At 46.0% G+C, this 19,643-nt stretch overlaps 6 protein-coding genes across 6 annotated transcripts; 3 read left to right on the top strand and 3 right to left on the bottom strand.

Moving 5' to 3' along the window:
- Positions 1 to 302: 302 nt before the first annotated feature.
- FOMMEDRAFT_138017 (uncharacterized protein) lies at positions 303 to 3,759 on the bottom strand. The gene is made up of 13 exons (XM_007261791.1): positions 3,610 to 3,759; positions 3,375 to 3,550; positions 3,106 to 3,322; positions 2,780 to 3,052; positions 2,561 to 2,725; positions 2,448 to 2,502; positions 2,369 to 2,384; positions 2,240 to 2,313; positions 1,945 to 2,183; positions 1,681 to 1,868; positions 1,364 to 1,623; positions 1,118 to 1,293; positions 303 to 1,037 (listed from the first exon to the last, which is right to left on the bottom strand). The coding sequence occupies exons 1-13, from the start codon at positions 3,742 to 3,744 to the stop codon at positions 420 to 422; spliced, it is 2,592 nt and encodes an 863-aa protein (XP_007261853.1). The 5' UTR covers positions 3,745 to 3,759; the 3' UTR covers positions 303 to 419.
- Positions 3,760 to 4,837: 1,078 nt separating this feature from the next.
- On the top strand, positions 4,838 to 7,107 carry FOMMEDRAFT_16466 (eukaryotic translation initiation factor 3 subunit 6). The gene is made up of 6 exons (XM_007261790.1): positions 4,838 to 4,995; positions 5,052 to 5,146; positions 5,200 to 5,350; positions 5,406 to 5,531; positions 5,578 to 6,701; positions 6,764 to 7,107. The coding sequence occupies exons 1-6, from the start codon at positions 4,869 to 4,871 to the stop codon at positions 6,983 to 6,985; spliced, it is 1,845 nt and encodes a 614-aa protein (XP_007261852.1). The 5' UTR covers positions 4,838 to 4,868; the 3' UTR covers positions 6,986 to 7,107.
- A 381-nt stretch (positions 7,108 to 7,488) lies between these two features.
- On the bottom strand, positions 7,489 to 8,623 carry FOMMEDRAFT_25143 (uncharacterized protein; the record flags this gene model as incomplete). The annotated part of the gene is made up of 5 exons (XM_007261789.1): positions 7,489 to 7,574; positions 7,621 to 8,190; positions 8,247 to 8,295; positions 8,355 to 8,417; positions 8,504 to 8,623. The coding sequence occupies 5 exons, from the start codon at positions 8,621 to 8,623 to the stop codon at positions 7,489 to 7,491; spliced, it is 888 nt and encodes a 295-aa protein (XP_007261851.1).
- Positions 8,624 to 9,388: 765 nt separating this feature from the next.
- FOMMEDRAFT_150492 (uncharacterized protein) lies at positions 9,389 to 10,749 on the bottom strand (the record flags this gene model as incomplete). The annotated part of the gene is made up of 4 exons (XM_007261788.1): positions 9,389 to 10,299; positions 10,350 to 10,416; positions 10,480 to 10,554; positions 10,639 to 10,749. 4 exons carry the CDS (start codon positions 10,747 to 10,749, stop codon positions 9,389 to 9,391), a joined length of 1,164 nt encoding a protein of 387 aa, XP_007261850.1.
- A 301-nt stretch (positions 10,750 to 11,050) lies between these two features.
- Positions 11,051 to 12,007, top strand: FOMMEDRAFT_71811 (class I glutamine amidotransferase-like protein; the record flags this gene model as incomplete). The annotated part of the gene is made up of 3 exons (XM_007261787.1): positions 11,051 to 11,375; positions 11,439 to 11,581; positions 11,642 to 12,007. 3 exons carry the CDS (start codon positions 11,051 to 11,053, stop codon positions 12,005 to 12,007), a joined length of 834 nt encoding a protein of 277 aa, XP_007261849.1.
- A 5,610-nt stretch (positions 12,008 to 17,617) lies between these two features.
- Positions 17,618 to 18,252, top strand: FOMMEDRAFT_25140 (uncharacterized protein; the record flags this gene model as incomplete). Its single annotated transcript, XM_007261786.1, has 4 exons — positions 17,618 to 17,689; positions 17,761 to 17,843; positions 17,898 to 18,136; positions 18,203 to 18,252. The coding sequence occupies 4 exons, from the start codon at positions 17,618 to 17,620 to the stop codon at positions 18,250 to 18,252; spliced, it is 444 nt and encodes a 147-aa protein (XP_007261848.1).
- Between the last annotated feature and the right edge of the window lie 1,391 nt (positions 18,253 to 19,643).

The following is a 19,643-nucleotide window of genomic DNA, read 5'->3' as shown; positions in this document are numbered from 1 at the left end:
ATGCGCAGTATATGCCTGGCGTCTGTTTTTATCAAACCGATAAATGACGTCTGTCAACACCTTACACGCCCTTGAGGCGCTCAACGTGAATAGAACCGGTCCCATAAATTCATAATGGAGTATTTTAATATGATACGAAACATATTTGTTCTCCTTGTCCACCTCTAAGGCACGCCTTACTCCTTGACAAACGCACCTTCGTGAACCTCAGTAGTGTAACACGTATAGATAACATTTCTGTCTTAGGGATGCATTGATAATATGTGCTTGTTGTAATTACTACATATGTCTAAATGCGTTTCACTTCATGTAAAGATTAATCGAATAACTCAAGGGAAAATGCATATGCAAGACAATAAACAGAGCAAGAACTGCGAACATCACCACGTCCCCTTTTACCCCTCTTCATCGGTTTCCCTTTACGATGGATTAGCGCGAGTGTTTGCGTTTCCAGTACCCCTCCGAATAGCAAGGCTCCTCGTAGCCCACCTCCCAGGTCCATTATACCTCATCGGGTCCGCTTCTTGCCCTGCGTTCCTATCTTCTCGCTCTGTCCCTCTGCCCGATCCACGACTCTGTACAGGCCGTTCTCCACCTCGCCCACGTCCGCTTCCATGCCCATAGCCCCTTCCCTGTCCTCGAGAAGACCCACTCTCCTTCAGCCTGACTTCTCCAGAATCCTTCTCTCCTCCGTTGTTACCACGACTATCCGATCGCGCACGTCTTCCATCTCCATCTCCATCCCGATTCCTATTTCCACCTGATGAACGAGACGTCTCTCTCTTCTCCTTCTCGCCCTGATCCGCCCGCCCCCGACTACCCTGTCTACCACGTGTCATCCATTCTGCTCTTCCCCCTCTACCTCTATCACCTTTACCTTTTCCGCCCCTCCTCCCTCGCCCCCCGCGGCGGCCAATGGCAGATCCATCGCCTAGAAGATCCTCGAAGTCTGCTTCAGCTGAGAGAAGTAACAGAGCGCGACGACATTCGGCTGTGAATCGCTCGATGGCGCGTACTGTAATCGCACCAGTTGCGTTCTGTCAGTAGAGTGAGAAGTTAGTTGTCAGAAGAAGAGAAAAAAGCAAGTTACAAGATATTTAGTTTAAAGTGTACGTACCTTGGAGAGAATGAAAGGATCAGCAACGACGAGTGCTGCGAGCGCCCATGAGCGTGGCTGTTTGCCCTGTTCAAGATCCGCTTCGGCCATTTCTTCGAGCGCGGTGTCATCAAGGTCTTCAACGGCCGCAGTTTCCTCCTCTCCCGCCTCCTCTACTACGTCTTCACTCTCCAATTCTATCATAATCCGGACGCTCAGTTTCTTTATTCTCTTACAAATGCAGAAAGAAAGGAACACAAATCTCACCCAGCTCGACACGTTCACCAGTTAACTCATCCACAAAACTCTCCGTTTCCTTCGCATCTGAAGAAGTATTACGACCAGCCCTAGCCTCCTTCTCCGCCCTCTTCCTGTCTCGTTGAGATCGTCGTGCGAGGACCTTCGCGCGTTTCTTTCCTTGCTTATCTGCAGTTAGAGTCGTCTCGGCTTTGTCAACCCGAGGAATAACGCCTCCATCGCGGATACTCATGACGTCCAGCGAGTAGTTGTACTGATGACCCCAGTACCTGCACATATCCTAGTTAGAGAAGCAGAGACGAAGAGCGCGACGAAATGCAACAAACCGGAACCAAGCACACAACACCCCACGCAAGTCGAACGTGACCGCATCCTCAGGTGGGGACCAGGAAAGATTCTGATCGAAACGAGGGTCGCATCGGGTTCGAACATTATCCTTCCCCCGTAGCCAGAACGCGTCTTCTGCAGTCAGCGGTGGAAGGCCAGCTTGGAGGTTTGGAAGTTGTTCATGCGCCTGTAAGGTTGTACACGTCGTTAGTGAATGCATAAATTAACTATATCATATTTGACACGATGAACGACGAACGCACCTGAAGGAACCCAATTGTCATCAACGTCAACGAATAACTACTAAACGTCGCAGTGCCTTTATCACCCGAGGGGTCATTCAGTCCCGTTGTCTTTGCCCACTTCTTAATCAAGCCGAGTAATGGTCTCAACAGTGGCGATAACTTGCAATACTGAGCAATAAGCCGCGTGTTGCAAAGGCCCAGACGGTCGTTGACATTAATGTCGCAGTTCAAATTTGTTCGTGGGTCTTCAAACTTCACTGTATAATAGCAGTCTGTTTTCCTGGACGAAGGGCGAGGATTGATGTTGACATACCTATTGGGACACTTGCTGTGGGAATAGTTTGAAAAACTCGAAAGCCGTTATATTCCAAGGAACGGGCCAAGTTTCTGCGCGATCAGAGTTTAGATTAAGCTATTATCAATTGCAACAGTTTTCCCTTACTGCACGTTGTACACAACTACACAATGTCCCACGAATCAGTTAGCTTGGTTGAAAAGAAAATCTGTGACGGTAGACGCACCAGGTAATGATCGAGTGGAAACATCCGGAGAGAACCCGTTCTCCCGATCGTGATCCTGAGGAAAATTGGGCCGATGCAGTTAGCGTCTTGTAAATAGGAAGCAAGATACGCACCAGTATGACAAGGTCAAGATCACTCGTAGGCGAGTCAACACCGTACTGCGTACTACCGAAACACTCCACGGTATACTGATTGCCATATCGTTTCCGAATCGCCCTTTCAACACGCTTGATGGTCCTCTCGCGGTTTGCAAGAACATATCGGGGGACTCCCGGTAGCTTTACCAAAAGATCAATTCCGCATTTTCACATGAGTCGTTCTGAGCGACGTACAGCGTGGATCGTGGGTGGAGGCAGCTTTGATCTCTTTGCTCGCGCGGAAGTATAATATGTACGCTGGAACGGATGCGGTAAACTCGTTGACTGGCTGCTGGGTGATGGTAGCCAAGCAACACCCTGCTTCCATGCGTATGTATCCGGGAGCGATCGACCCTCCGTGCCAAATATTTCTGTCACAGGTTGCCCATGTTTAAGGGCATAAGCAGCGAAATGTGCCCTGTGAAACATTAAGTGAAGAGCATGCTTCGTAACCATGTGTGCGAGATTCTTCAGAAGGTAGGTTAGTACACGTCGCCATTTCCTTAAATAAAGTTACGCACATGATAGGGTAGGAAAGGGTCGACCAGTACGAGAGGATTATAATCCCAATACGCATCCTTGATGCCTTTGATTGATAATGTACGCAATCCTTTCATAATCTGCGCTTCGTCCAAGTCTTTTCCATTGGCTCTGTACTTTTGTTTCCGAGGAGTGTACGTTCCACCGATGGAGTCGAGAACGTAATTGTAAGGTATATGTTTGCTATTAGCCCAGAATCTATACAGCGAAAAAGGTCAAGGGCGGCTTCAGATTGAGCGCAAGCACTTACGAGAAGAACTTGCACAGTAAAACACCTGGATTGTCTGGTAGATCCGCAATGCTCGGAACGCTAGGTATGTTGAGACGTTGGAGTACTTGATTCGAGCCGCTGTTCGCTTTGCTCAAGAATTCTTGCGAGGGAGACTGTATACCCGATGTGGGTAGAGAAGGAAGTCTGAAATGAGCCTAAACAAACAATTTTTTTTCAAAATTAAGTAAGGTCTCAAATCATTCAAGAAAGTTACCTGTAAAGAATACATGACGAGAAACGCGCACGTCATCCACGAATAATGGTCGATTCCATGAGAGCGTAGCCACAGCCAGAAGACCGAGGAAAGCATGCGGAATGCAGCGCTAGATTCACTCATGTGCTTGAGCATATTCCAACGCAACTGCTGTGAGGGGTGGGCGGGGCTGATGTGAATTTCTGGATGGTCGGGGCTAGCAGAGAGGATTCGCAGCGTGGGTGGCAAGACGTCGAACATTGAGCTGAACGGTGTAAAGTTGCCCCACGAAGGCTCTGGTAGTAGCCTAGCGGGACGATAAAGCACTGTTCCATCCTGAGCGTTGTGGCCCAGTATGTCTGGTTTCGTGTCGATGAATGTCCCATTGTACCCATGTCCAGCTAAGTAATTGGCGAGCGCACTGCGGACATTAGTACACGTAACATGACCACCCCAAATCACGCCTTACATTGAGTCATATGCTATTGGAAGAGTCTCGGTTCCATCGGCTGGCGTCAAACCCTCTGGGTGCATTTTGTCCTTGGATACCAAACGTCTGGAGTCAAGACGATGAAATGTTGCAGAGTTGCGATACATACCATGACCATACATTCCAATGGTGCATTATAGAGCCTCGGGAAGCCATTAAGGGATCCAAAGCTGATATCCACAAGGTCATATTTTCCGCCACCGTCAATACTCCGAACCAACGCCCTCAGGCGCTCAAATGTATCAGACAGTACACCGTCCGAATGTTCGTCTCTCTCGTAGAACTATCACTCATCCATCAGTCGGTTTGGCTCCGTTATCACAGCATAAAAGCTGTCTCACTTTGAAAACTGCAGAAATGTCCCTCGCAGCAGCATGATGAAGATTCAGCAGTGGATTGTTTGTAGGCATCCGTCCAACGCGCAGTGTACGAGTTGGGGGCTTGTGAAGGTCATAGGGAAGGACACAGCTGCGCGCCAGTTTCTTCGAAGCAGCCCTCAAAAAGCTCATGCGGAGCTGATAGGGGCTGAGTCGAGTCGACTGCGGCTGCGGTGAAGACGCAGGAATTAGAGGAATTACGAAGAGTGACGCTGAGCTGAATTTGTGAAAACGCGTCGATCATCAAATCCGACGCGCTTGAGAGTTACTGCACGTGACGTTCCAAACGCGAGAAGAAATTCCCATACTTGGCGTTTGAAAGTTTTTGGCCTTCACATCAGCAGGGACACAAGAAACCTCGTTGACGACTTGAAGTTGAACATAGATTCTGTCCCCTAATTTTCAAAAACGTTATGGCCGAGGCATCTCAGCAACGTATGCCATTGTGGGCTGCCGAAGCCGAAGTCGACGAAGAGCTGCAGGATGTGGATCTCAGCCATACCATTGGCAACTACGTCCAAAACGACGTGTATGATGAAGGTGTGCCGGCTCCATACTTGCATGAACCTTGGCATAATATTTATTCAATTTTTAAGCACAAACACAGATTGACAGTGCAACTCTTGCTGCAATGCAGCAGCAGATGGTACAGCAGAATGCATTTGCTCAAATTCCCGACGTCGTTAAACGCGTGCGTTCTCAATCCTTGCCCAAATCATAACGAAGCTGAAGAATGCCGATTAGTTCATCGTTCACTTTCACCAAGCCGTGGTACACAATAATCTCGAGCAGATCACTGTCGCGTATGAAAGTGGTTGGAACAAGCTGACCGAGAAATACTACGCGAAGACCGAGTGGCCAGAAGCTGAAGTTATTGCGCCGCTTGTTAACGACGGTGCGTCTTTGCTTGGAACGAGCGCATGATTTAGATTTACTGATATCTCTCACAGATCCAATCTTTTTAATTCTCTATCGCGAACTCTACTATCGCCACGTATATTCGCGTCTACAGCCGGACATTGACGACCGATTCCATTCCTACGAGAACAGCTGCGAGCTATTCAATTATCTACTAAGTGCGTCCATTACTGTGCCTTTAAATGTGTACTAATCATTTCGCAGACTCGGATGGCCCTGTCTCTCACGAACTACCTGACCAATGGTTATGGGACATCCTCGACGAATTCATCTACCAGTTCCAATCCTTCTCCGTCTGGCGATCCAAAGTGAAAAACAAAACTGAAGAGGAACTCGTACTTCTAGCAGACGGTAGCCAAGTTTGGAGCTGCTACAGCGTGCTCAACGTCCTTTACTCGCTGATTCAAAAGTCTAAAATAAATGAATACATTACCGCCACGCGGGAAGGCAAGAGCGAGGAAGAGATTAACGAGATCATTGGCGAGTACGGTCAGAAACCTTTATACCGCATGCTAGGATATTTCAGCATTATCTGTCTGCTTCGCGTACACGTGCTATTGGGCGACTTCACTCTTGCGCTAAAGGTCATGGAGAATGTGGAGTTAAGCCAGAAGGCTCCGCTCACCCGTGTGACGGCATGCCATGTCTCAACGTACTATCACGTCGGCTTCTGTTACCTGGCACTCCGTCGGTATCTAGATGCCATCCGCATTTTCGTCTCAATTCTGAACTTCATCATGCGCATGCGAAGATACCACACGCGCTCATACCAGTACGACCAGATCAACAAAACTGCGGACCGAATGTACGCGCTCTTTGCGCTTTGCAACTCACTGGCGCCAAGTCGCTTGGACGACAACATTTTGAGTACTGCAAAGGAAAGGTTCGGAGACCAGATTGCTCGTATGCAGAACGGTGCGGCGACAGACGAGGCACTGGCAACATTCGAGGAATTGTACATCTACGCGTGCCCGAAGTTCATCGCCGCCAACCCGCCTCCCTACGATGATCCGGCAGCGCTCGCGTCGTACATCTCCGAGCCGCCTCAGGAACCAGCTCAGCGACACCTTTCTCTTTTCCTGTCAGATGTGAGGGCACAGGCGAGTGCTCCCACATTGCGTAGCTTCCTCAAGCTGTACACCAGCCTGGACGCACGAAAGCTTGCTGGTTTCCTTGACGCGGACGAAGAAGAGATGGTACAGCAGATGATGGTTTTGAAGCAATGCAGTCGTCGAATCGGGCGTGTTGCTAATTCGGCTGAAGGAGGACGTGGTCTACTAGACGGCGAAACGATCACAACAAGTGACCTTGACTTCGTTATCGATGAGGTAAGTCTGCGCTCACCCGGTTGCCAGATTCTCTCTGCATTACTAACTCGAATTATTTTCAGAACATGGTACATATCGTCGAAGCGACCATCGGACGTCGATATGCCGGATGGTTCATCCGTAACACAGAGCATGCACAACGTGTTGTAGATGGCCTTAAAGCCATCCCACTTCCAACTCCAAAGCCTCCATCATCTCAAAACACAGAGGCGCCACCGGCTTCTTCTGCTACGACTTCATCGAAGGGTGGACAAAAAGTGACATGGGGCAAGGTCTCTGCATGAGTGCTGTTTTCTGTGGCATACTGTTTGATCTTTGTATCCTGTACCGCTTTGTAATGTTTTGCACAATCTCGCCGCTTTTGAGGGCTGCACAGTCCAACTTTGTTCAGAGAAGATTAATTCAACATACTGCCTTGACTAGATGTGAGTTTTTGACTGCAAATACTGCCATTCTCACGACTGCATCTAGACATGAAAGTGAAACAAGATCTTTTCTATTTATGCTCTTGCAGTCTCACTTATTAACTAATTTACTCAACGTACTGGAGACGATCGCCGTCTCATTTGTCTTTGGTCAAAACATTGACTCTGCCTTGTGGAACAGAATCTGTCTCTCAGCTAGTCATAGTAGATGTGGAAGCTACTAGAAAACTGATTCGATGCTTGGGTACGACTGTGGTTGTGTCCCCGATGACCACGGTGGTAATAACAATCATCACAGTCGCACTCGGTTGGGGAGTTTGTGTATACCGTTTCATAATAGTCTCCGTCCGGATAACTCTCAACTATCCTTGTAGATGCTGAAGAGATGCCCTGTTGACGATCACGTCTGCGGTGTTGGTCATAACCTCTCCCAGGTACCGTGTTCGCCCTGGGAGACGGAGGAACATGTCTGAATAAACGGTTATGGGCCTCACTCGACCGTCGGTTCGCTGTGGAGGATGACGGCGCATGCACGTAATTAAAATCCACTCCAGGTCGGGGATTGCGAGGTCCTGGAACTCCTATGACAGACAGGTCAGCGTGTATGCTATACTTCACTGCAGTGATTACTGTACCAGTTTGATAAATCCATTCATCCCCTCTTTCAGCGTCAGCTCTTGCACGCGACTGTGCTGCCTCTCTCTTGGATCTTCGGCGTTCTTCCTCTTCTCTCTCAGCTTCAGCTTTTGCGCGAGCCCGCGCAGCCTCTGCTATAAATCTCTGGCGTTCTGCTTCACGTTGTCGTCTATCCTCTTCACGCTTACGTTGGAGCCATGCTTGACGTTGAAGTTCACGCCTTCTATATTCCTCTTTCGTACGCTGAAAATCCTCCCACTGCTTCCTGTTATGTGCGCGCTGTTTCTCTTGTTCTTCCTGCCATTCACCATACCTTCTAAGCTCCTCAATATAATCCTCGAGAGCTCGCATGTAGGCATCCCTGTTCCTAATCCTACTTTCCAAGGTTTCGACATCATCATCATCATGTGAGGAAAGCGTTGTACGAGCTGTGAAGTAACTCAGATAAGAAAAACGTTTTAACCGCGACGGACGTCGGACGTACTATCACGCATGTCAACGTATTTGTCCAGAATTTCCCTGAATCTACCAACCTAGAAAGAACAACTCTCATTAGAGATGACTGGTAGCACCATTCAAGTGGAGACAATACCCTCCGGAATTTTGCGTTGCTCTCAGGGTCTGTCGTTGCTTTGTCTGGATGACATTTTAAAGCCTATGGAAGTTGGTCGCCCAGAAAGCAGGGATATATTCTAATAATTGAGATATATGCTGTGGGCTCTCAATATGCAACACACCCACCAGCTTGCGGTAAACTTTTTTAACGTCGTCTTTGGTGTACGAGTGCTTGTCCTCAAGTCCATACATTTTCAATGCTTCTTTCAATTCCCGTTCATCCAAGCTTCTATCATCTGTCGTCATTGTGGGGTCTAGTGGAAAGCAGAGGAGAAAGTATGGCGAGGAGTTCTTGCACCTTACTTAAAGACATTGTGTTCGGAACCAGGGACAATAATGAACAGCTGCAAAGCTATCATCTGTTACGTGAAGCTGCGAATTATATTGTATTAGAGTGGCAGTTCCATGTTGCGTAAGTTTCATAACTACGTAACAAGATAAATATACGGAGCACAACCCGAGGAGTACTCGGAGATCTGAAACTTGTTACAAGAAGATAGCAGTTACGTTAGTAGATTCCGGAGGAAGACAGAACTGGTAAATGTGTGCAATAATGCATTCAGGAATTGCCACAAAGGAGAACTCACATGAAATTGACACAGGCACAGGCATAATATGTTCTACTGTCCTATTGCAGTGTATAAGAAGGAGTGAGACGACAGTTAGGGTGGTTTATAATTGCCTTGCACATGGAATACGTGGAACATTGAACTAAACTGTGTCAGATCGCCCCAAGGAAGCTCTGAAACTCAACAGCTTAACACCAGTATGCCATGTAGTATCTATCTCATTTGTAGATGGAATTACTAGTACATGTTTATATTTCCTCTTGGTAACTACTTCACATGCAATATAAATTATAATTAGATTTGACATTATGAACTACTTTGCTGCATAACTGTTCCTTGCCGTTAGGTCACTTCAGATAGACACTAACCCTAGGTGTCCTTTATTGCACATGAAGGATCTCTTCTTAACTGAGCTTTCCCCCTTTTGAAATAACGAACTATTTCAACGATGGTAGCGGGGCCCTTTAGAGTAGTAACTCGATTTAGGTGGCCTTGAATACTTTGAACCACCATTTACCCGGTCATGGTAGCGCTCATCAGCGTATTCGTCTGGGGAGTCACAATAGTGGTCTTCATTGACGTATTCATCTGGGTCGTTACAAACTATCCTGTCGACAGGGTAGCCATTCACATACATCCTACTCCTACTAATATTTTCAACAGGGTGGCCATTCACATACATCCCACTAGTCGTACGCGTCGTGGTTTTTGTTGAGGAAGACACTTGTCGGTGCTCGCGTTCGCGTCGGTCATCTCTTGTCGGTACTGGGCGTGCTGTTTTCGGAGCACCGGGAGCAGGCACATGTTTGAAAAATCGGTCATCATGCCCACTCGATCTCCGGTGCGCCGTGGACGATGATGGTGCGCGTACATAATCGAGGTTAACATCAGGCCGGGACCGTGTGTAACACCGCTCTTTCTTCCTCTGAGCCTCGGCGTCTTCACGAGCCTTCGTTGTTGTTTTTAGGAATTCTCGTTCTTCATCTGAGTCATGTCCGCGAGTATACTGTTTGGGTTCGGGAGCATATTGGGGACGGTAATTATGCTGCCTGTCACTGTCCCTTCGGTGAGATGAATGGCCCGAGCTTTTCTCCTCCCGTCGTGAGTTACAATATCTTGTTTCTTTAGCCTCTTGTTGTCTAGTCCTTTCTTCGTTCTGTTTTACCTTTTTCTTCCACATCATATATTCATTATAAGCATTTATGTATTCTTTGGAGTAACCGTGGCCAAGGTTATCATCGGAATCACTTGATCGCCGGCGTCGGTACTTCGAACGAGAATATCTAAAGTCATCGTCACTACTATCAGGACACGGGGAGTAATCACGGCGAGACTGTGTAGAAGGTTTAATTGCTGTGAAACGTAATTAGACACAATTGATGCTTTGGCAATGACAGACATACGCTCTTCCGGCCTTTTCGGCTCAATGCCCTGAAGTTTCCACTCCAAAATATCTTTGTAGCGACAGACCTTGGAAAGATAGCTCTCGTAGTAAGTACTCAATCCCTCATATCACATAGTAGTCAATCACACCTTCTTGAATGCTTCTTCATAGGCTTTTTTCATCTCTTCATCGGCACCATTTTTGTCCGAATGGAATTTCTTTGCCTACTGGGGTGGGTATCCAGGAAGACGGGCAAATTGTAGTAGTGAGAATCTGTGTTGCAGGTTATCAGGATACAGAGTACCCACCTTCTCGAGGTATTTCTTTCTAATATCGCCTTCAGTATATGGACGATTTTCAAAATCAAACTGATTCAACGCCGCATTGAGTTCTGCGGTTGTGTACTCCTTAGTATTCATGGTGAGAGATCGAGAATAGATGGGGTGAAGGTAATGTGCCTAGTGGGCAAGGGGAAGAATCCTCGCGCCCATTTTTAAGTCCTAGTGCGAGGATTGAAGGAACAAACAAAGATTCTATGTATACGGATTGCAAAGTAATGCGGCAATGGTTGTACCTCGGCTGCATCAACTTTAAACTACTTTTCCCGAGCAGGGTAATATGCGAAATTACGTAATACTGACGCCGCTCGCTCTAATAGTAATATACTAAATAGGTAATAATAACAGGTATGCTAGTGCTGTTGCTGCTGCTTGCTCAGTCATGCCTGACGTAGGGGTAAAGCCGGTCAAGCTCGCTCTTCTGCTGTGCGACACACCCGTGCCCGCCGTGCTCAAATCACGCGGGACGTATCTCGACGTCTTTCGTGATCAACTACAACGATCGAAACCCGATGCGTCCTTCCCCTTTACGCTCGACGGCTTTGACGTCGTCAACGAGCAGGTGTACCCAGACCTGGATGAGGGATACACGGGTGTGCTGATTTCCGGGTCGAAGTACTCCGCATACGACGATGATCCGTGGATTGCCAAACTGGTGGAGTGGGTAAGATATGTAGCTACGAGGAGGGACGAGGTCAAGTTAATAGGTGCTTCTCGTTTTGTCTTGTTCGTAGAATGAACAGAACGCTAACGAGACAATCGAAAGGAAGGTATATGCTTTGGACACCAAATTGTTGCCAGAGCGCTAGGTGGAGAATGTGTGCCGAATGATGGACGATGGGAAGTCGGAACAACGGACATGGAGTTGACGGATATTGGGAAAGCCGTCTTTAACACAGATAGATCAATGCTTGTAAGTCTTCTATCCTTTTGGTGCTCACAAAGGTAAATCTAACTTACCTCGCTTATACAGCCTATTCAACAAATGCACCGCGATCACGTCCCGGCAGTCATGCCTTCCTTCCACTTGCTCGGTTCCACTGCCGTCAGCCCTGTTCAAGGCCTCGTACGACTATATCCAAATAGCTCTTTAGTACCCGGACTACGCCCAGAAGATGTTCATATCTTAACCGTCCAAGGCCACCCAGAATTCACTTCCGACATTGTCGATGCTATTATCGATGTGCGAGAGCAGAATGGCGCGATGAACGCTGACGTTGTACGGGAGGGCCGTGACCGTTCGAAAAGGGCTCACGAGGGAACCGGAATTATTGGAAGGGCTTTTTGGAGAATTCTGTGTGCGAACACGAAGGCCGGATCCAAGATTGACCAAGCATGAAAACCAATTAGAATATCCGCATTGTAATACTATTCAAGGTAAGTTTGCACCTTTTCCTAAACGTCTGGACTATTGCAAATGATAGTATAACCGAATAAGCAAATTTGATGTAGACAAAGTGCTATGTCCTCATATTCGGACTCCTGCTCAGTCTCTATTTCATATCTCCGACGTCCGTTTTCTTACCATCTTGGCACAATTTATGTGGATAATCGAAAATCAATCACTGCGGCTGCGGGACCTTCGGTTCGGCGCTCTTTTTTCGTATACAGGATTTCAGCTAGGGCAGTCAGCTGCAGTGGCTAAACGTGCACGATTAATTCGAACTCAACGAATTCCTTCAGCATCAGTTCCATACCAGCTTTGTAGAGTACCGAGTCTAAGTATCAATTGTCCAACGCCTCTTCGTAGAATTTTCGCACATCAGATTCTCCTTCCCGTTCTTAACGAGCCTTGTGGCCTGGTTTTATCGCGCCTGCAAATGGATGCTGTGCATTGTTCTCCTTGAAGTGCATCGATTCTTGCATGTCCTCGACAATGTTTGATGCTGTCTACAAGGTTTTTGTTATTCGTGCATTGGGCTCACGACGTCTTGCTGTATCTTCCATTATGGGTCAGCCTCACTTGTACCTGAACTCGGCATTTGCAGTCCACGGCGGCGACACTTCCAACGCCTTTGCCAGCTCGGGAGGATCTTGTTCTTACTCGGCAAATTGGTGGGCGCAACAAACGATGAAATTTGTACTGTTATTCTGTCACTTCCATTTACCTGGGTATTAGCCGTTTTGTATTGAATGGACTGTGTGCATGGCCAGACGGGGAACCATTGTCCCTGTTCTCCGCAGGTTGATGCTTGCAGATGAAATCCCGGAACAAAACACGGGGTGCTAAATGACTTCGGAGATCTCGACGACCGACGTAAGCTGGACTGACTTACGTTTTATGCTGCCTTCATGGGGGTCTAGGCATCAAGGCTTGGCATCAGCTTTAGTGTTATGCTTCATTAGCCCATCTCAATTCTGTTGCGAGTTGCAAGTTGCAAGGAAGCTCAGCTTTGTAGAGGACCCTGGTAAGGTTGATGCCGAGTTTCCTCACAACTAGGAAGAATTGAGATGATTGAGTTGTGAATTTTGTGTTGATCAGATTTCTTGTGATTTGAGTGGACAAACAAGTAAGGGATACAAGAAACATCATTTAATTTCAAAGTCCGACAACTCACAAGCACTCCAGAGTGCTTGTGAGTTGTTGTGCGTTTGACTACTACTTTAGGCAAGCATGCAACCCGATCCCCATCTTAACCACCCGATTTTCATCTTGGCACTTCGGCATTTTTGGCATATTTCTTACATGCCGTGCACAACTCACAACTCGCAAGAGAATTGAGATGGGCTATTGTGTACTACTGAAAGCTAGAGTTATTCTCTGTCTTGTTGTCTGAGCACCTCGAAGGTCTACTGATGCTCGTGTTAATAACTAATATTATTAATCGAGGCTCGGATGTCATGATTGTTGCGCTTGTCTTTTCCTTGTGAAGTTGATATACACAATAGGTGTCTTCAATTCATTGGCAGAGGGAGTTGCAGAAAGAGATCAGCATCCGAACCGTGTACAGCACAAGTCCCTCAAAATTGAAGTGAGGACTTGCAGAGATCGACAATTTACAGTCTATGTCACGTTACTTGTAATTTTTGTTAGGTTGTTGTCAAACATCAACTTCATTTCAAACTCCAAAGCATCTGCAAGTGCCAACAAGTGGGTTTGAGCACTTGCAGACACTTGCAGGAATTGCATCCACTTTTAGTAATATTTAAGGTACATACTACTTTGCCAAGACACCCCAAAATCTTTGTACTGTCTTGCAAGTGCTCCTGCCAATGAATTGAAGATGCCTAATATCTGAGAGAAAACTTTATGGAATTATTTAATTTGGATGTAACACAGTGACTAACACCCCACGTGTGTGAATGTTTTCCTTCTGAGTTTGTTACTCAAAGTAATAGCTGTTGTGTCAGACCTGGTGGATTCTGTAATAAAAAGAAGGATACACTGAATAATTTGAAAGAGAATCAAGAACAGTGAGTGCATTTGCTCCAGAAAAGATTTTCTGATGGAGTAGTCAGGCCATTCGACTTGAGCACACATCATTTGCTACAACTGAATGTACTGTAGTCAATGTACATAATGCCATTATTGTGCTAAAATATTATCACCTGCCCTTCATGTTCTGTTACAATTCTCTGCTCTCATACCTTCAGTTCTGAGGGTTCTGCACCCTTCTGTACCAGAACTCAGGACTTCTGTCCCTTGGGGGCACTGTCTATGGACTATATGTGTGCTGACTCTTACTACTACCCTTCCTTACTTCATCATTCCATTCCTTTGACCACCCCTTCATTCTTTGTTCATTCTATGGTCTCTTACCCTTTGTCCATCCCTTCATTCTTTGTACCTTTATCTTTGACATTCCTTTCTTTCATTCTTTGTGGCTTATCATTCTTAGTGGCTCATGCTCCCTGAGTGCTCTTGTGTAGTTTAGTATATATAGGCATACAAGATCAGACTGGTCCTGTAGTCTTGATCTTGTCTACTCTAGGTAGTCCTGTACTCTTAGGCTCACTCTATATACTCTACTCTTGTCTCACTCTCTCTCTCTGCCTGTTCTACAAGTTCTGACTATGTTCCAGTGCTTGCATTCTGTATTTCTGTTGTGTAGGATAGTTGTAGCCTGGGTCCCCTCACTGAGCCTTCAGGTTCCTTCTACACTGTTGCTGACATGTTCAAGATTGAATTGGAGCAAAGCACTTGTAATTATTGCAATAATTATGATCAAGGTGCAAAGATTCCTCATTCTGTCAAATACAAATATGAATCTCTCTTACTGGGAGGTATGCATCACTTTTCTTCTCCTTTTCAGCTACAGTTTTTCTTTTCTTAGCAAATGCAAACCTGATAGTTACTATTAGGAGGATGCAAGTGCTTACTAATCCCGTTTGCAAAATTTCCTGCCCTGCAAAATAATGCTTCCTGTTTATATAAGTATGTGCAGGAGCTCCTTTGCCCAGAGGGTAGTCTTATTTTATATTTCCAGCCCACAGAAGCACGTTAACTCGCAAGCCTCGGATGGCAGATGATATAGGTGACCTTCAAAAATTCCGGTCCTGGAATCAGAAGAGATCATCCCGCATAAGGCCACCAGACGAGTTAGAAAGGAAACAGCTACAACATGTCATGAATGGCATCAGTTTTCTAATATACATGGCAGACAGCACTGATCTACCAGACAGGAAATGGAATCATATACGTGAAAAATACAAACAAATCAAGCAAATTAATCCCTTTAAAGAATTCGACAGGGCTTGGCAAGACGCAAACGACCTAAATAGGGAAGCAAGGGCTTTATATGAATCTGGGATGGTAGCATTTATAAAGGACTTGAAGTCTCAAGGATTTGGTCAAGAAGACCTTAGAGACTTCGAAACACAGCTTTCAATGGTGAAAGATAAACCAAAAATTATACTACTTGAACAGGAGTATGGAGGATAGTAGATATTATATAAGAATATAGAGTTTATTGTACACAGAGGAAGAATAGGTATACTCTAAACTTCTAAAGAATGCGTTGATTAATGCTCTTACACTGAAATGCCTCCCATTCACATATACAATAGTGAAGCTAACTTGAGTCCAGTCCGTGTACCCTTAGAAGAAATGGGGTCTAAACTGTACAGTATTTCAGGTTGCTTCGAATCTGCCTTAGATGTTGCCAATCTCGTGGGACATACAGCAGACCTTGGCGACTACTCCAAGTCCCGACAAGGCGAAGTGCTTTACAATTACAACAAAGGAAATTAGAATGTTATAGTAAACGTCATTACGTGCCTGTTTGAGTATTTGTGGTCGGTGCTTGAGTTTGTCTACAGTGAGGAAAAAAGCAAGAAGTCTTGACAGGTATGAATTATAACACTGCAAGTCGACGGAAGCTAAGAACTATCTTGGTCTGCTTCTGGCTACTATGTTTTTGTCTAATATCACGAGCCGAGCATTCGTGATCGTCGTGTCATGATGTGTGGTGGGAGTAAAATCGCTTGCTCCTCTTTAGTCTCGACGTCAACTCGTAAACCACCTCCCGCAACTCACGCAAACCGGCAACGCTACTTATCCGGACAGTTGAGGGAATCTTCCATAAAATTTCCATTCACTCGGAATCAAGCTGTTCAAACTGGATTTGGCCTGCCGAATCCCGTGCCTACCTTTTGTTCAGGTTCAAAAATCAACTAGAAGGTGGCTGCAAACGTCATTTGCTCTGCGGAAAACATGGGGAGTGGATGGGGCGCGGCGCAGACAACGAATGATGTCGTCCGGTGTCATGTTGTCGCAATTTTCATTGCATTGGCTTATAACAATACGCCGACATCACTAGTTCTCACGATTTCAAACGTTCGGCTACTGCGGGAACCTCATTATTACGCACCATGAAATCCGTTAGCGTACCCTACCTACCCTTTGCAGGGGCAATTTCAGCGCCTCGCTCATGGATCTGTTCCTTCCTAGCATTATGTGGTGCTGATGAGATTCTGAAGCTATTCGAATTTATCACTTTGCGCATCAGCATCTTGTGGAGCCCGTGATTTCTAGTGAATCGACTTGTATTCCTGAAACATCCAGGAAGGCTGACCTTCGTCATATGTTCTACTGTATCAACAACCCTGTGCTTAACTGAGATCGCCTAGGATCTTCCGCAGCTAACCTTCGTTCACGAGGCTTTTGTCTTTGGTAATTGCTGAGTAAATGCACAGATCTGTCCGATACTATTGGATTATAACAGATTCGGGAGGCAGTATTCAGCCTCGTTTACGGTCGGGAGCTTTAGAGACGGGAAGAGGCAGTCGTTCGTTGTATTTGCCATCACCAAACCTACATATGACTTGAAAATCTAATGAGAACACTACTCTCTACTCACCATTGCTTAATCGAATGGGACCTATGGCTCATTAAGCTCTCGCTAATACAATCCGAGGCGCTCTACCTTCAATCCAGCACTTAATTGTGTCTTCAAATTGTACTTAGACTTGCGAATCGGTGTTGCTAAGCAGTTTGATGCTGGTGCATGGCGACAATCTGAATATGCTCGATTAAGGTGCCCTAAGTGTTAAACGCGATATCTATTGTGAGTGAATTCAATGGAAATGGTGCTAGGAATACTAGAATAATCGTTATTGTTCCTGGAGTATCCAGTGCTCTCAGGAAGCGTGCATCAGCATCGTAGTGATTTCCACCTCCGAGCGGCACTCGGTCGAAGAAATGAGCGTTCACCAGGAACTGGGAATTCAACAATGCTGGCTCCACTCCTGTCAAACAGGGGATGTCATGCTGCCCACCCCGAAACATTTACAATCGCAGTATCCTCATATGCAGACCTCTCGCTAGAAGTTTGCTGTGTCTGCGTGTCGGGCCGACACCTCACTGACGAAATTTGGGCTGACATTTCCGGCCTACCTGAAGGTATAAAAGTAGGCGTGTTTCTGAAGGTGTTCAGCAGCTACCCAGCTCTGAGCCTCCTACTCTTATACAACCTTCTTTACGACACTCGAACCAAGCTACTTAATAACGATGCGCTTCAACGTACTCTCTGTTGCTACTGTCGCGGCTGCTTGCCTCTTCTCCGCTGTTCAGGCGCAGGAGGTACGTTCGCGTCTTTATCGACATGTTTTTCTCCGTGGCCTCATCATGTCTAACTTGACTGCACTTTTCAGTGGAACGCGGTCTTTGTTAACAACGGCGGCTTCCAGTTCCTTGACTCGAACAACGCGAAGATAGAAACTACAGCCGATACCAGGTCTGTTTTTGAAGACTTCATTATGAACATAAGTGGACTAACAATATAATTTAGCGTTGCAGCAGTTGATGCAAACCACGATAAAGGCGAACGCTTCCGCTTCCCTACCGGCACTGGAGGAATCCTCATCAGCCAGGCACATGAGGACCACGCAGTCGGATACGACAGCGGGGCCAATGAGTTCCATGCCGACTTTGCTCAGGACCATTTCGATGCTCTCGTCACCGTCAGTCTTAACGGTAACCAAGCTTCCTTCTGCAATGGCGACCACTGCATTGGCGCTGGCGGACAGCGTAAGCACATATGCGTACTAATCCTTTTCTTCATTGCACTGATATGCTTCCTTAATGACACTGCAGCGACCTCCGAGAAGTTCATGTGGACCCTCCAGGGCATCTCTGCTGCTTAATCGAGTATTGTAATTTGTAGCTGTATGCGTAGATACTTAGTATCGAAGTGAACTTCGACGAAGTCAATATGTAACTTATACATCCACGCATACCGGTCTTGAAATAATATTTGACTCTACGTATCAACCAACTGTTCCCAATCCACTGTCACAAACAATAATCCGACATCAAGAATAAGGCCAACTCTTTGCGTCAAGAGAATAGATTAAAACTTAGCAAAGGCACTTGGACCTAAATTTCACAGTATGCTTTACTCCAAGTACATGTATGGTCCCCACATGTGCACAAATGTTATATTGGTGAAAGATACACAAGCTGCGCTCCCTTATGCCGGGAATAAACACAAATGATATTCACTATTGTACTAGCACGGTTTCATCAGAATTTCTTTTTTCGCAATGAGATATAGGTAGAGGTCCTGTGGGCGGCAAGTATTTTCTTATTTGGGGCAGTTGGGTATCTAAAAAAGACCATGCTGACATCTTCCCATCTGTCACTAATGATCTTTAAGCACTGGCAGTGTGGTGTTCATTCACGATCTCGGGATTGTGCATTCTGCATTTGTAAACCCCGCAACAAGCCTGTAGCTGAAACCTGTCGGCTGTGCACGGGCAGCGACGAGTCGCTCGGACCATCGAATTAGCGGACAGCAGTGCGATTATGCTATACACGGAGCATCACTCGGTGATCTATTGTTGCGCCTGCACATTGAAAGACCTCTTGGCAAGACAAATTGTAGCTCTCTAAATATCAAATTACATGTAACTTACAGGTAAGGAAGGTTGTCATTCTGAGAGTGTCATTTACTTTCATCACTCTCTCCTGTGCACTAGTGCTCCGCGCGTAGCGTATACGCTTACGCGCGTAAAATTTCCCACGTATACGCATACGCGCGTATAATTACAGGCGTAAACTGGGTCAGCAGGACCCATATATGATACACTACTTCCGTATACAGCGTATACAGCGTATACACTGTGCCAAATATAACAAGATACTTTACATTAAAATAGCTCATAAAAGTACACTATCATCTTTCAAAACAAATGCTTGATATTACTGAGCTAAGAAAATGTATTGTAGTGCTGTTTACACACAGAAATAAGGTAGACGAAACATAAACTCAACTAGCTGCGTGACGCACGTGATCTACCCTGAACTGCCTAAATCAGACACAAAACTATGACAAGGAAACTCGTTCAACCACAGAGCCGAAATCCACAAAGTAGCACCATAGAATTGTTAGAATTATGCTTTCTACAGAATGATGTAACAGATTTTCAAAAAAATAAAAAATGACCAAGTTATTTCCAAAAGACTATTTTTTGCTCTAAATGACCTGATTGTTATTTTGCCACACACAAAAAAAAAAATTCTGCAAATTCTTGTC

This window comes from Fomitiporia mediterranea (assembly GCF_000271605.1).
Source record: "Fomitiporia mediterranea MF3/22 unplaced genomic scaffold FOMMEscaffold_1, whole genome shotgun sequence".
NCBI lineage: Eukaryota > Fungi > Basidiomycota > Agaricomycetes > Hymenochaetales > Hymenochaetaceae > Fomitiporia > Fomitiporia mediterranea.
This window is presented reverse-complemented; position numbering and strand designations above follow the sequence as displayed.